The 14,783-nt window shown below is 38.4% G+C and overlaps 1 protein-coding gene across 2 annotated transcripts; it reads right to left on the bottom strand.

The window, feature by feature from the left end:
- Positions 1-401: 401 nt before the first annotated feature.
- Positions 402-13,824, bottom strand: LOC125253830 (CLK4-associating serine/arginine rich protein). 2 transcript variants are annotated; one of them, XR_007181551.1, is made up of 21 exons: positions 13,670-13,824; positions 11,821-11,960; positions 11,430-11,527; positions 11,202-11,303; positions 10,359-10,438; positions 10,161-10,245; positions 9,936-10,075; positions 9,729-9,825; positions 9,219-9,297; positions 9,046-9,119; positions 8,796-8,837; positions 7,911-8,093; positions 7,283-7,600; positions 7,019-7,195; positions 5,093-5,136; positions 4,057-4,117; positions 1,317-1,375; positions 1,125-1,171; positions 945-1,033; positions 742-766; positions 402-641 (listed from the first exon to the last, which is right to left on the bottom strand). XR_007181551.1 is itself a non-coding variant. In XM_048168011.1 (21 exons), the coding sequence occupies exons 2-21, from the start codon at positions 11,917-11,919 to the stop codon at positions 599-601; spliced, it is 1,938 nt and encodes a 645-aa protein (XP_048023968.1). In that variant the 5' UTR covers positions 11,920-11,960; positions 13,670-13,824; the 3' UTR covers positions 402-598. The 2 variants fall into 2 exon arrangements, 1 of the variants encoding a protein (XP_048023968.1); XM_048168011.1 differs by having other exon boundaries at positions 5,097-5,136.
- Between the last annotated feature and the right edge of the window lie 959 nt (positions 13,825-14,783).

The raw sequence follows: 14,783 nt of genomic DNA, 5'->3' as shown, positions 1-14,783 counted from the left end.
ACGCATAAAATTTTAAATTTTTTAGAAAATGAGCGATGGTTTCTCTAGATAAGACCCTTATTTCTCATCTGGGATTGCTGTAAACTGTAATTTTGACCTTCAACCGTTTGGAGGCCATTGAAGTCCACTATATGGAGAAAAATCCTGGAATGTTTTCATCAAAAACCTTAATTTCTTTTCGACTGAAGAAAGAAAGACATGAACATCTTGGATGACATGGGGGTGAGTAAATGATCAGGAAATTTTAATTTGAAAGTGAACTAATCCTTTAAGGTCCATTCCAATCTTATGTCACAAAATTCAACACTATCTGCAAAGCTTGAATCATAGCAGCTCAAAGCATTCCTGCTGTGAAATATCAACAAACTGAGGCAAAAATGTGTTTTCAGAGCATGATGGTGTTAATTTTCACATTTTAGAAATGAGTTTATTTGTTTCCATTGCAACCTTCAGAAGATGTACAAAGCTAAATTGAGTGAAGTGAATTTTATTGGTAATATTTCCCAAACTTGCATGTAAACTCTCTTGCCATTGTGGTCACCATTCACTCCTAAAACATCCGTTTGACATGTCTTGTTGTGTTTTATCAGCTGACTCTTCAGTACCGGTAATGAGGACTCCGTGATCTTGAGCGTGACCTCCTGTTGAGGAAGACAGTAGACATGGTTGAAATGAGCCTGAACGGCAGTACGTTTAGATCAAACGGACAAGTGTGGCTGGTCCAAACTGGTTTCAGCATACCTTCTAGATGAGCCGTAGTCTCGACCTGTGGGAAGATTTATGATTAGAATCTTCTTCATGAGTCAGTTTGTTCATATGTTTTAGTACCACACTGTTAATCTACAGAATCCTTTATTATAAAGCACAATTCAATCCACAGAAGAGTCTCGATTCAGTTCTTTCAAAATGTGGAGACTTGATTCTTCGGTGGGATGTAAACTCACCGTATTTGGCGTTGGGGGAGGGCGAGTGACTCTGACGTCCGTACTGCCTCTCCCATTCATCCCTTTCCTTTTCCCGCCGTTCCCGCTCCCTACAAGACCAAACAATGACCAAACTGTATCTTCTCCTTTACAAACCGAGAGGACAGTTCCCACAACATGTGTATACATGTCTGGACTCACTTCATGCGTATTTTCCGTGCCATTGCGCGAAGAACTCCTTCTCGTTCCTGTGATGGGAGGGGGAAAAGCAAGAGTGTTAAAGTTCAAAACTACCTGGAACTCCCCACCCACGCACATCCACACACACACACACACACACACACTCACCCACCCACACACACACACACCCCAAATGTACACCAATGCTTTTACCTGCCGCTTGTGCTCTTGTTGCTGGATCTTGGCTTGTGCTGCCTTCTTATCCGCCTTGGCTGAAGAAGGTGAAAGCAGAAGGTGAGGCAGGGTCAACAGGCTTTATTTCACATGTCTTTCCCATCACACACAGACAGCTTAGAAACATGTGGTATATACACTATTATTCAAAACCTTGTAAGATATTTTTTTTTTTAAAGAAATTAATATTTTTATTCAGCATGGAAGCATTAAATTGATCAAACGTGACGGTAAAGACGGTAAAAGATTTCTATTTCAAATAAATTCTGATCTTTTGAACTTTTTCATCAAAGAATACTGGAAAAAAGTAACACATTTCCACAAAAATATTAAACTGTTTTTAAGTGTGATCAGAAATATCAGCATATTAGAATGATTTCTGAAGGATCATGTGACACTGAAGGCTGGAGTAATGATGCTGGAAATTCAAATAAATTATATTTTGTAGTAATATTTCATATTATTATTTTTTGCTGTATTTGCTGTAATGCAAATTTAAAAATAAATAACTTACGGACCCCAAACTGAACACTGAACAGTAGTGTTATCTGAGCGAGTCATTGCACAGGTTTCACTTTCACTAAAAATATCACTGACTGTATTCATGCTCATGTAAACATGAGTTGGGCTCATGTACGCCAGGAACAGAGAGGGTTTGTTTCACTAGATTAGTGAGGAGGACACTGCATAGACTTCCATTGATTTTATATCAGGTTAAAGCTGCAGTCTGTAACTTTTGGCACTCTAACGGTTGATAAACAGAACTGCACGCGTCCTGCAGAAGAACATTGTAGCCGGAGCTACTTCTTTCTGTTTATGTCTATGATGAGCCGACCGGTCTAAAATAGTCCGAATATAAACACTTATTATAGGTGTACCGCAGTGATTCAGGATAAGACAATGGAAAATGGATTCATGATGTACTCGCTCATTATGCAAGTTTTGTAAATTTTGAACAAGAAAAGTTACGGACAGCAGCTTTAATGATATTTCTATGGCCTAACCCAAACCTTAAGCTAAACCTACCCATCACAGAAACCTATGCAAAACACTAGATTTAAATACAAACATGTTTTGTTTTAAGAGATTTTTAAGCCTTTTTAACTAGTGAGGACAAGTAAAAATGCCTTCACTGGTCGTAATTACTAGCCACTAAATTAGGACATTTGGCCCTCACAAGTATAGCTAAATCTGTATGTTAAATAATGTTTTTTAAAGGTCTCTTATGGTCACCAAGGCTGCATTTATTGATTAAAAATAGTGTACAGACAGTAATATAGTGAAAAATTACAATTTAAAATACCATATCATTTATTCCTGTGATCAAAGCTGAATTTTCAGCATCATTACTCCAGTCTTCAGTGTCACATGATCCTTCAGAAATTATTCTAATATGATGATTTACTGCTCAAGAAACATTTCTTACTCAATGTTGAAAACGGTTGTGTTGCTTAATATTTTAGTGGAAACATTACAATTTAATGCATCCCTGTAGAATAAAAGTATTAATTTATCTCTTTAAAAATAAATGAATAAATCTTACTGATCACAAACTTTTGAGCTATGATTAAAGACAGATTTTCATTTTGAAACTTGCTAAAGATTACATTTACTAGTGTTACAGAATTATTTGAGTTATTAAAGGTTTTAAGTAAGCGTTAGTAGACAACAAAGGTAAAAACTGGAAGGAACGAGCATGCACAATTAAAGATGCACTATGTAACTTTTTTTTCAAAATTAACAAAATTTAAAAAGAGTCAATACATTATCAATGCTTCTTCAAAAACGTGTTTTTGTCTTATTCTGATTCACTATGAGAAGCCTATTATAAATGTTTATATTGTAGACCAGGCGGGATGGTTTTTGCAGTAAATTACGTACATGCGTCACTCGCCCGTGCGTGTCTCATTATATCAGTAAAAAGAGAAAAGTTGCTCTGGCTACTTTGATGCATGTATGGTGTGAGAGTGTCATAGGTTGACATGGAGCAGCTAAATCTCCAACCTCCGGGGAATCGCCCGTAAAAAAAAAAAATAGAGGAGAGTCTGCTGGCAAAAAGAGAACGCAACAGAGCTCCTAATAAAACAAGAATCAACATTCGCTTGGCTTTTCGGAGATGGCGAGAACTGAGGGATTTGTGAAATGTTGTAAAAGCGACGTGAAGATGGCATTTTATTAGTCAACAGGTGAGTAAAGTATTTTATTGAACAGATAAATTGCCATTTGTAGCTCTCTAACAGAGTTTATTGTAAAGCATTTTCTATTGTGAAGGATCATTTCATTATGGTTGTTGTGCTGGAATTAATTTTCAGGGAAGTAGCGTGTCTATTAATGGGCAAAGCTACAGTAACGTCTTCAGCTGTCAGCTTGAGATTCTTTCCATCTAAACTGGTTATATCTCTTAACCCTAGTAGTGAATGATTCATGAGCAGTAGGATAATCTCTCTCTCTTTTTTTAGTTATGAGAAAGAACCATATTCATCCACACAGTCATATAGAGCCAATGCACAACCAAAACAATGTTGTTCTGCAAAATACATGCAGTTTTGCATGGGTTTTTTATCTGCTAGAGGGCCAAAAGTTACATGGTGCACCTTTAAATATCAAATTCTGACTGATAAAAATAAATAACAGCTAACAGATATGGAACCGATATAATATCCCTAGCATATATATTGTATAAGATGGTGGTTCCTGGATGCCCAAATGAGTAACTCACATTGTTTGTTTAGGGCCTTCTGCATTCGGAGTTTGAGCTTCTCTTGAGGGGTCATCTTGGGCTGCAATGGACACAGAGACTTTAGAACAAGCAGGACGGGTAAGTTCAGGCAAAGATCAGCGACTGACAACAAGATATCTAATTTACCAGGTTAAGCTTATGTCAAGTCATGCAGAAATACGAGCGTGTTTTAAACTACATACAGCTCATTTAATATACTGCATGTTAAACAGCAGCAGGTGGTCCCGTTACACAGAAAAGCCTGTGTTGTTTACGTTCCGGATGAATTTGGAGGTATATGGAAAAGTGTGAACAGACAAATGAAGGCAGCCATTTAGAACAGTACAGAGCTGTGGACTCGTCTCCTCTCCAGGTCAGGTACACCAACTCGATGGAACAGTTACAAAATGGCAGCAACTTTAGCCCTGTCAGAAGGTGTTCAACCTTTAAATACAAGGACAATGTGTATTGACTTATGCAGGTGTGTTTAGGTGTGCGAGTGAGTGAAGTTGCTCTGCCTGTCTTGACAAGCCCAGGGAAGAAGCAACACCTGAGTTGTTAAACTCTGAGCAAACCTGATAAGAACCATTATTCCTTTGTAGTTTTCCAGTCATCAACAGGTGTCTATCAACAACCTTTCTTTCAGATAATAATACTCCGTTAAATAAATGAGAAGTACGTGTATCATGTCCTTAAATAGAAGACAAATCTATAGCGGTTCCAAAGAAGAGCACACAGAAATATCGGGTTCTTTAAAGACAAAGTTTCTTTACTCCCTGCCTCTTTCTTACACGTATACCAAAAACGTCAGGTAAGTTCGGATATGGCTGCCCTTCAAAAGACCGCTTCATTCTGCAAACAGGGCAGCTGATCACCAAGTAGACAGCCAATCACACGCATTTCAAATGAGAACAACGGCTCTCTGAAGAGCCGAGAGATGGGCAGGAGCCCCGGCCTGATTGTTAACTGCATCAGCCTGTCAGGGGTGAGGGAGGCGGAGTCTTTAGCAACAAATCGAGATATATCAAATTCTTACTGACTTTGGCAGCTCCAGTCTCTTTACCACCCGGAGTTTCAGGCCTACGAGAGAAAAAAAAATAAGAGAGAACACTTCGTCAGTTGTCACTTATCAGGTATGTGGATCAGCTAAAGACAATAATAATATAAAATAGACTGGTGTTTCTTAACCCTATAATGTCTACAGTATCATATTTAAGCTGCAAATTTTTAAGCCTTCTAAATATAATCAAAACTGCTGAAAAAACAGTTGTGCACAATCTACTACATGCCTTCTGTCATCTGATCATTTTTTTAGCAAGTAAAAGGTTTTCTCAGATTTTTCTGAAGTACACATAAGAATACATTTTATATTGTTAGGAGTAGGGCTGTCACGATTCCTCGATTCAATTTGAATACTCGATTATTAAAAATCCTCGATTGCAATTTGCCTGTGTCGAGTAACCGGCAAAATACCGGAAGATGAACCGCATTATTAGACCGTTTTCTAAGGCTGCAAGATGTATTAAAACCATTTAAAAATGATAATATAGCATAGTGCTATTGTGAAATCACAAAGACTTTCATACAAAGTGTTGCAGTGTTTTACATGCGTGGAGTGTGTCTCAGCAGCTCAGTTAAAGCAGAACTCAGTAAGATTTGCGAAGCTCCCCCTACAGGTTCCTTCAGTGAATCACACTGTCGTAAATACTCCATGCGCAGCTCTGGACTACAACGACTACAACGCTCACCAGCACAGTAGTTTTGCAAATACAGTACAAGAAAGAGGAGGTGGGTAATTTGCAAATACAGTACACTCGATGGAGGTGGGTAATTTTCGAAATTGTCTTATAAAGTCATAATATATACATTGTTTTTGAATTACCGTAAAGCATTTTGTCACTCTCGCGTGAACGTGAACATGAGGCGAGATTGTTTCGGGTCGATGCAGCTCAACTTGCAAGTGCTGTATTCTGGCGTAGACGTGCCAGAGAGGGTTAGTGCTTGCCTCAAACACACCACTACAAGTCAATTAACCATCGTAAGGACTTAGAAAACTATTTATGAAGGTAAAAAAAGTTACTTAGTTCTGCTTTAATAAGCTTAATTTCTGCATATGCTGTGAGTTTGGGTTGCTTATAACATTCACACAGTAGAATACATACGTTTCTAAATATGCAAACTGCGCATCACAATTTCAAAATAAAAGTTTAAACCCTCTCTCTGAGTTACAAGTTCTTGTTCAAGAAAGTGGCATTTAAATCATAAAGAAGTGGCCAAATATTAAAGATTAAGTTAACATTTGTCCAATATTAAGGATTTGATTTGCTGAGTAACAAAAACAATCACTAGGCCATTGGCGCCCTCTGCAGGCATTTGTTATACAGCAGTCAACATTTGAAGTGGATCAAAAAAGTTCAAAGTTGTCATAAGAACTAAGTTGTCTTAGCAAGAAGGTTTTAGGACAACTTTGATAAAAGGTTTTGATCCACTTCAAATGTTGACTTCTGTACATACATAATGCATTTTCTATTTTTATTACCACAAAAAAAAATCTGATTACTCGATTAATAGTCAAAATAATCGATCGATTACTCGATCACCGAAATAGTCGTTAGTGACAGCCCTAGTCAGTTGTATTTCTAGATGAACACTTACTGGACTGAAGCAACTTAGGTTTACTTGATTATCTGTACATGTTTTTTTTTTTTAAGAAAAGGCTGAGATGCCAAGAGCATCCACACATAGTTGCTAGATTGCGGCACTACCTCCTGCAATGCTGTCGAAAGCTATCAATGCATAAAATAAATGTATTTGAAAAAGCAATAATTTCTTTTTCTCGCATTTACGCAATTCACGTAGGTCATATTACTGAAGTTGGAAAATACGGAAATCACATCCCTAACATTTTGATGTGAAGACAGTAAAGTGTATCTACAGTGCTTACAGTTCTTTCGCAACTTACTTTCTCAATCTGTCTGCAGAAGCAGAGGCAGGCAGAGCAGAATGGGAGGAGGGGGAGGGGCTATGGCTGGCAGCAGGTGAGTGGGAGGGGCTTTGACTGACGCTGCCACCCCTTCTGTACGCAGAGCTGCGACTCCGTCGCCGGTATCGATCACCCGAACGTGAACGCGAGCGAGACCTGAGGGGAGAGAGTGTTTCATCCGATCAATTTCACAAAAGATAAATTATACATCTTTTCAATCAAAGAATCTACAAGTTCTCTTGCCTGGTTCGTCTGCGGCCCGTGTAGCGCCTCCCCCTATCCCGATCTCGGTCTCTTTCCCGGTTTCTGTCTCTACCTCTATCAGCGGAACGAGACCTCGTCCTGTCGTATCGTCTCCTCGAGCCAACTCCTCCACTGCGTTGCCGTGAACGGGAGTCAGACCGCCGACGAGAGCGTGATCGAGACCTGGAGTAACGGCCGTCCCGATCCCTGCCCCCGCGAGAGCGACGACTCCGGCGGGAACGTGAGGATGAGCGTGAGGACCGGTGCGAAGAGGAGCGGGAGGAAGAGGATGAGTGACTGGAGGAAGACCGTCTTCGGCTGAAAATATACACAAAGCGCTATGTTATTATGATGAGCAACCTATAAAACCGATTAAATCACAAGACAATCCAACGAGCTTCTAGTTCTCAGGATTAAATGATTCCAAACCCTGAATATGCCACAAAATATAATCAATAGACATTGGCTGGCTCTCTCTCAACCATAATCACCAATCATTTTGAAGCTCAATTTTTGGCAATTCTCTTCACACAGTGGACTACATGCTATCACAGTTGAACACACTTATAAATAAATGGAGAAAAAAAGCCACTAAGGAGCCAGAAAGTAGAAAGGGGAAGTTACCGACCGGGAGCCCCTGCTATGACCTGCGGTGTTGGAGGAGGTGTGGCTTGAGGCCGCTGCAGGTGGGGGTTGTGCGGCTGTGGCTCCCTCTTCATCACTGCCACCGAAGCTGGTGATGAAGGTGATCTTATCATTGCCTGGTGTTCGGGAACGAGAGCGTGACTCTGAACTTGAGTCTGACTCTGGCCTGGGACAAGGAGGAGAGGAAAGAGAGTCGTAAGAAACATTCATATTAATAAATGAGGTACATTACTGTTGAAAATTTTGGGCTCATTACTCCATTCTTCAGAAATCATTCCAATATGATTTGGTGCAGTTGAGTTGTTTAATATTTTTGTGGAAACCGGGATACATTTTCAGGATGAATAGGAAGTTTAAAAGAACAACATTTATTTGAAGTAGAAAACTTTTGTAATATTATAAACATCATTATTGCCACTTTTGATCAATTTGTGAATAAAAGAATGAATTTTTTTGAAAGGTAGTATATGTGATTGTAATCAGGTGATGCACAATATATCTGTCCCAAAGTGACTATCAATGTTTGTTTTTTTTAATCATTATTGGTCATGTTGTATTGTAACCTTTAATACTCAAAATTAATCTAAACTAACACTAGTAACTTAATGTAATCTTCAGAAAAAAATCAAAATATCAAATTATATCATAATGTTATTTTTTTTTTTATTAAATTAGACAAAATACAATTGACTTTAATAATGGCCATTTACTGGTTATCAGCAAAAACATGAAAATGAGTTTATCAGTATTGGCCAGAATTTTAATATAGATGTAACCTGAATTGTAATGGATTTGGCACTAAATTTGGCATTGTTTAAACATCATTCAAAACTAATGTGCGAAATATCAATCCATCAAAAACACTTACCGTTTGTAGGGGTCGTATGTAGGACTGTCTCTTCTGGCATAGCTGTTTTTAAAATTCACATTCATTTCAGTTAATCAATGTGTAGGTGGTGCATATAAAAATTTTTGTTCAGTTTTTAGAATTTTTGTGGTCATGGACTCAATACAAGTTACAATACAAGACACTACTAAGAGGTCTGGGATTATTATTCCCGAGTATAAACATTAAAACTAGGTTGAAAACTTCTAGCTCATATTTGTTGGGCTGTTACCTCGGTGGGCTGATCTGCCTGCCTTTCATATACTTCTCTCTAAACTCTCTTCGCTGTCTGCGAGACCGACGGCCCTGAAGAAAACAAAACAACAATTCAGTATTACCAATATCAATATCAAACGCAAACATCTTAATGGGAGAGAAGAACAGTTAAAAAGCTTCTGCCCATACAGAATACATGGCCTTCTCTGCTTCCAGTGCTTTAGCATGCTTAATGGCCTCCACTTCCTCCTTGTCCTTCCTCAACATCCTGCCACAAAGACACATCAGATTTTAACTACACTTCATGTTTCTTTTGGAAGAATTATAAGAAAATTACAGTGTGTCCATTAAGGGTGCTTTCACACTTGGTTTGATTGACTGGACTGATTAATAGCGATTCACTTCCGTGATTTAGTACAATTGAGTTCATATCAGCAGCGAACCATACTGGAGTTCTCATGAACCGTACCCAGACCAACCCTTTTTATGCAGACTCGGGTACGATTCGTGGGTGTGCACCAGAGTTCAGAAAACAGCGTTCACATCTGCCACGGGATCCAAACTCTGACGTCAATCAGACCCAGGTGCGCACCAAAAGTGCTAGTGTGAAAGCACCCTAAGAGTCAATCAATTTAACAAATCAATTTCCTCTGATTTGCATTTCAATGGCTTAGCTGAAGAATGCATGAACGAACGAACCATACAAAGTCCCCCTCTGCCATGCCGTAAGTGGTGCCCATCTTGTTAATCTCCGTCACCTGCTCTGGGCTCAGTTCATCTACATCCACCTCAACATCTACAACATGAGAAAGCATTCACACACATTGTAAGGGGGTTACCTTCTATGTTCTATACAAAGTAAATCACATATCTATATCGGAAGTGTTTAGTATATGAAGGACACACCAATGTCAGGGATGACTTCATCTTCCTCAGACTCGCTGTTTTCCGAATCATCCTCATTTCCCTTCTCCGTCTGTTCATCTGGTTCGGTCACTGTGCTATCCTCATATGTATAACCGATCTGAGCTTTCTTCTCAGCGAGTCTAACAGAGAAAAACATAAAGATGTTATCATTCTAATGGAATGCATTTTCATACATTTATTTTTTTTGTAATTACTGATTCATACTTTTTCTTTTCGTCTTCATTTGGTTTCTGTAGGCCACCGTAGAGTTCATCCACATAGATCTGGTACAAACACTGCTCCTCAGAGACTACAAAATGACAAGAACATTTTTGTGGGTTCTTCCAAGTACATCAATGGCACCTAGTCACTTTACAAGGGTCAAAATTGTATTGAAGCATGCTGAAATTAAAGGGGACTCACTGTTCGCAAAGTCATTCTGCACGAGACCTCTGTAGCGCTCATAATTGCATTTTCTCTCTTCTGATTCCTGCTCTGGGGTGCTGTGAAAGAAACAATGAGCCCAATCAAAAATTACAAAGCAACAACCAGTTCTGCATTTATCAAAACATCTTTAACTCTCTGGTGGTCTACGGTCATTTTAGACCAAAAAAAGTTGCGTTTTCAATTGGAAACGAAAATGTGAACATGATTAGAAAAGTTTAAATGGTCTTAAAGTCACACTTGTGATCTTCATGGTCAAAAATGACAACCATAGGAAATGAATGGGAAATATAAAAATAAAGAGCAATTTTTGGGGGTATCTACAAATCAGATTAAGTAGTATTTGATAAAGTCTAATTATATATCCAAACGCAAAACTGCATGTCTGCAATAATCTTATAAGCACCAGATTCCTTATTTCTCCCAACAGTTAGCCCCAATCTGCCTTCCATGCATTGGAATTTAAACACTATTAATTGAAAAATATATTAATAAAACATATAATAGAAATAAATTGTCCATATATTAGAGGTGAGTATTTTCTAGTACCATGAAATCCCCTGAAAATACAAATTATTAAAGAATAAATAGTACTGAAACAGAACACCTATTCGGTCATTTTGACTGCTGAGCATCACAAAGGTGACAACTAAATGAGAAATACCAGAGAGTTAAATTGAAAAATCAATAATAATACACTGTGTGCATGTATTTTTATACTCTAAATTATGTATGTATACTCTACATTGTATAGTTCTTTGAGTACTCAAAGTAATTTATTTTATTCTCCAACATGAGAGGCATTATGATCAGACTACTCACATAGTGTTCAGGAGAGGTGGCGTATAGGTGGGGATGTAGTCCAGGTGTGCCCTGACATCAAATCTATCAATCATGTTGTTGGAATCTCCTTGCCAAGGCATCCTGTTAGGACAAAAGATGAAGTTGTGACAGTTTACCAAGCAAAACCCTTTATATGGGCTGTTTGTTTTATGTTGGTGTGAGAACTATAAACATTTAAGCAAACTGATCTGTATGCTAGTGACATACATGTTGATGGGACTCTCAGCTGCCAGGGCTACAGCCGAATCCAGGTGGATTTTGTACGCTCGTCCATGAACCTGCAGGAACTGAGCTGGATCCTTTTTCTACACAGAACAAGAGAAGTGTGATTCTTCATTCCAAAGCCTCTGTCCAGTATTAAAGAGATAGTTCACCCAAAAATGAAAATTCTGTCATCATTTACTCAAAAGTCAATGGTGCCCCACATTCTTCAAAATACATCTTTTGTGTTCAACAGAAGAAAGAAATGTATACAGGTTTGGAACAACTTGAGGGTGAGTAAATGATGACAGAATTTTTATTTTTGGGTGAACTATCCCTTTAAGCTGGTCTGAGAAAAAGCAAAGTCAAGGTCACAGACTTTTGGTTTTTGACTTACGATTTTCTCATAGTACTCTCTGCGTCTCTCCCCACGCCGCTTGTAGTCCACCATCATCCCACGCAGTTTGCGCTCATGTTTGCGGGCCTCCTGCCACATGACGGCTCCGCTTGGGGTTGGGGCGCGTCGGGGCAGGGCTGCTGTTAGGGGACACAAACACAATAGTTTCCACATACAGTGCCATTCTGAATCTTTACACCTGGAGAAAAGTATATTTTAACCATGGGAAAACATGGTAATGGCAAATTTACACCGCAAAGGTGGCACAAATGCGCTTCAGGAGTGGCAATTATGTGTTTTTACACAGATTGTTTAATGCTGCTCAGAGGTGGCATAAATGCATTTACACAATTTTAACTGCATATTTTTATACTAGGGGCTGAGGTTGGTCAGAGCAGGCATAATTTAGTCTGGCTTTTATGCTGCATTGCATCTTTACACAGAATTTTGAGCAGGCACAGAGCAGCCTTAACTCAGCTGTGTAAAGATGCTTTAAGATTTATCTTGAAGGCACTTTTGAGCATGCACAGAGCAGCCTTTAATAGTTAGTTCACCCAAAAATGAAAATAACGTAATTTATTACTCACCCTCATGTTGTTCTTAATGTACTAAAAACATATTTAAATCAGTTCATGCGAGTACAGTGGTTCAATATTAATATTATAAAGTGACGAGAATATTTTTGGTGCAGCAAAAAAACAAAATAATGACTTATATAGTGATGGCCGATTTCAAAATGCTGTTTTATTAAGCTTCGAAGCGTTATGAATCTTTTGTCTCGAATCATGATTCGGATCGCGTATCAAACCGCCAGACTGCTGAAATCACGTGACTTTGGCGCTTAAAACCACTGATTCGACGCGCTGATTCATTATGCTCCGAAGCTTCCTGAAGCAGTGTTTTAAAATCGGCCATCACTATATAAGTTGTTATTTTGTTTTTTTGGCACACCAAAAATATTCTCGTCGCTTTATGATATTAATATTGAACCGCTGTACTCACATGAACTGATTTAAATATGCTTTTAATATATTAATGGATCTTGAGAGAGGAAATGTCATTGCTGGCTATGCAGGCCTCACGGAGCCATCGGATTTCAACAAAAATATCTTAATTTTTGGGTGAATTAACGCTTTACACCTCTGAGCAGCATGAAATAATCTGTGTATTGTAATTACCCCTAACTGCCACCTTTGCAGTGTTAATTTGCCATTATATTGTATGGTCTACACGTTATGAACTGCAGTAACTATATATGGAAAATATGTCACTTGTGTGGCATACATATCAATCAGCAACACAACTATTAAGGAAACTAGTTAGGCCTAACCATCTTTACTGAACAACAAGTGTCTAACCACTTAAGAAAATTGTGTTTACAAGTTACAGATTAACTAACCTTAATTAAAAAAAGTTTGACACGACCAGCTTTTGAGTAATAATAGTTGTGCTGGCTACCTAAATAACATCAAAACTATATAAAACTATATTAGAAGTGCATAATAACACATTTTAAACAACTCGGTGGCAAAATGAAGTGTTGTGTAACCTAACCCTGAAGCCTCTCAGGCTAACATCCACACATGCCAATTCCGTCAGTGATTCATACTGTATTTATGAACACACACCAAAGACTGTCGATTATTCAGCTCGTGTAACTCGCGTGGAAAGATTTAACAGCTCGCCTGCGATTATGTATAATGTTGCAAAACGCTGGTGTCGGACGTACTCGCTAACGCTAACGTGCTAGCTGGCTAAATTTCACATCTAGCGTTAGCTAACAGCCGACGATGAAGCGCTGTGGTCGTCACCACATTCCTTTTGCGATTTATATGATTAAATGAATTACCTGTTTATGTTTACAGTATGTATAGTCTGATTTTTCTTGACAGAAAAACACATACGTCGGTCACCAAATGAAACAGGCCGCTAGTTTACATACACGGCACGCGCACACGCCTCCCAGCGCATGCGCAGCTCAGATCACTGAGCTGGAGAACAACTAGAGGCGTTAGCACACTTCATTGTGTTTGAGAATGTATATATCCTCCAAAAGGCGGCGCACCCTGGCTCATAAATAACTTTTTACCTATCAGTGTCTTTTTATATACTATAAAGGTGTTTTTGGTTGTGAAGAGCTTTGTTTTGTGAGTGTTTTTGAGTTCAGCCTATTAGTTGAGCCAGAAGAAGATATTTGGACTAGGCCCATAAAATATGGCACAATGACTGGAAAGCTACAGCAAAATGTATTAAAGATGCACTCAGTGCTAACTATATATGTTGTGTTGCCAGATATGAGATTTGTTTTGGACTTCACTCACATAAAAGCTAAAAAGTTTCACTTGCAGCTGCTTGCCATTACAAAACACGGTTATTATGCAAGTGAGTGTCCAATAGATGGTCATGTGATCTCAACATGTCAGCTACCTGCTCCATGTGAAATGTTTTATAGTCTACTGATATGACAAAGGTCATTTATCTCATGTGAGATGAAAACCTTTTTAATAAGGTTAATGATTGAATGAGCCTTGAACCTTAACAAACTATTTTTTGTCCTCTGCTCTGCTACTAATTCCATAGGAAGTTTTTGAATGCAAATACTTTTTAAAATAAGTAATTTTAACATGTTTCCACCAAAAAATGTCCAAATATTTTGTTTAACAGTACCTCTATTGATTTAAAACCTATACAGCAAACTTTGACAAATGCTTATTTATTCTTCAAGATGTGACTCCATAGTCTATATAAGGCCTTAAAGGGATAGTTCGCACAAAAATGAAAATTATCCCATGATTTACTCACTCTCAAGCCATCAGGTGTATGTGACTGTCTTCTTTCAGACGAACACAATCAGAAATATATTTATTTTGAAGCCAAAAATAATGCATCCATCCATAAAAAAATAATCAATACGACTCCAGGGGGTTAATAAAGGTTTTCTGAAGTGAAGTGATGCATTTTTG

This window comes from Megalobrama amblycephala, linkage group LG19, assembly GCF_018812025.1.
Source record: "Megalobrama amblycephala isolate DHTTF-2021 linkage group LG19, ASM1881202v1, whole genome shotgun sequence".
Classification (NCBI taxonomy): Eukaryota; Metazoa; Chordata; class Actinopteri; order Cypriniformes; family Xenocyprididae; genus Megalobrama; species Megalobrama amblycephala.
Note: the sequence above shows the minus strand (reverse complement) of the source record. Positions and strands in the feature narration are given on the sequence as shown.

Coding starts and splice junctions, on each gene's coding strand:
- LOC125253830 (XM_048168011.1), bottom strand. CDS start 11,919: ATGTGGCAGGAGGCCCGCAAACATGAGCGCAAACTGCGTGGGATGATG. Junction 9,120..9,218: donor CAGAGAAGGCCATGTATTCT/GTATGGGCAGAA, acceptor TGTTTTCTTCAG/GGCCGTCGGTCTCGCAGACA. Junction 767..944: donor CTCCCCCAACGCCAAATACG/GTGAGTTTACAT, acceptor ATCTTCCCACAG/GTCGAGACTACGGCTCATCT.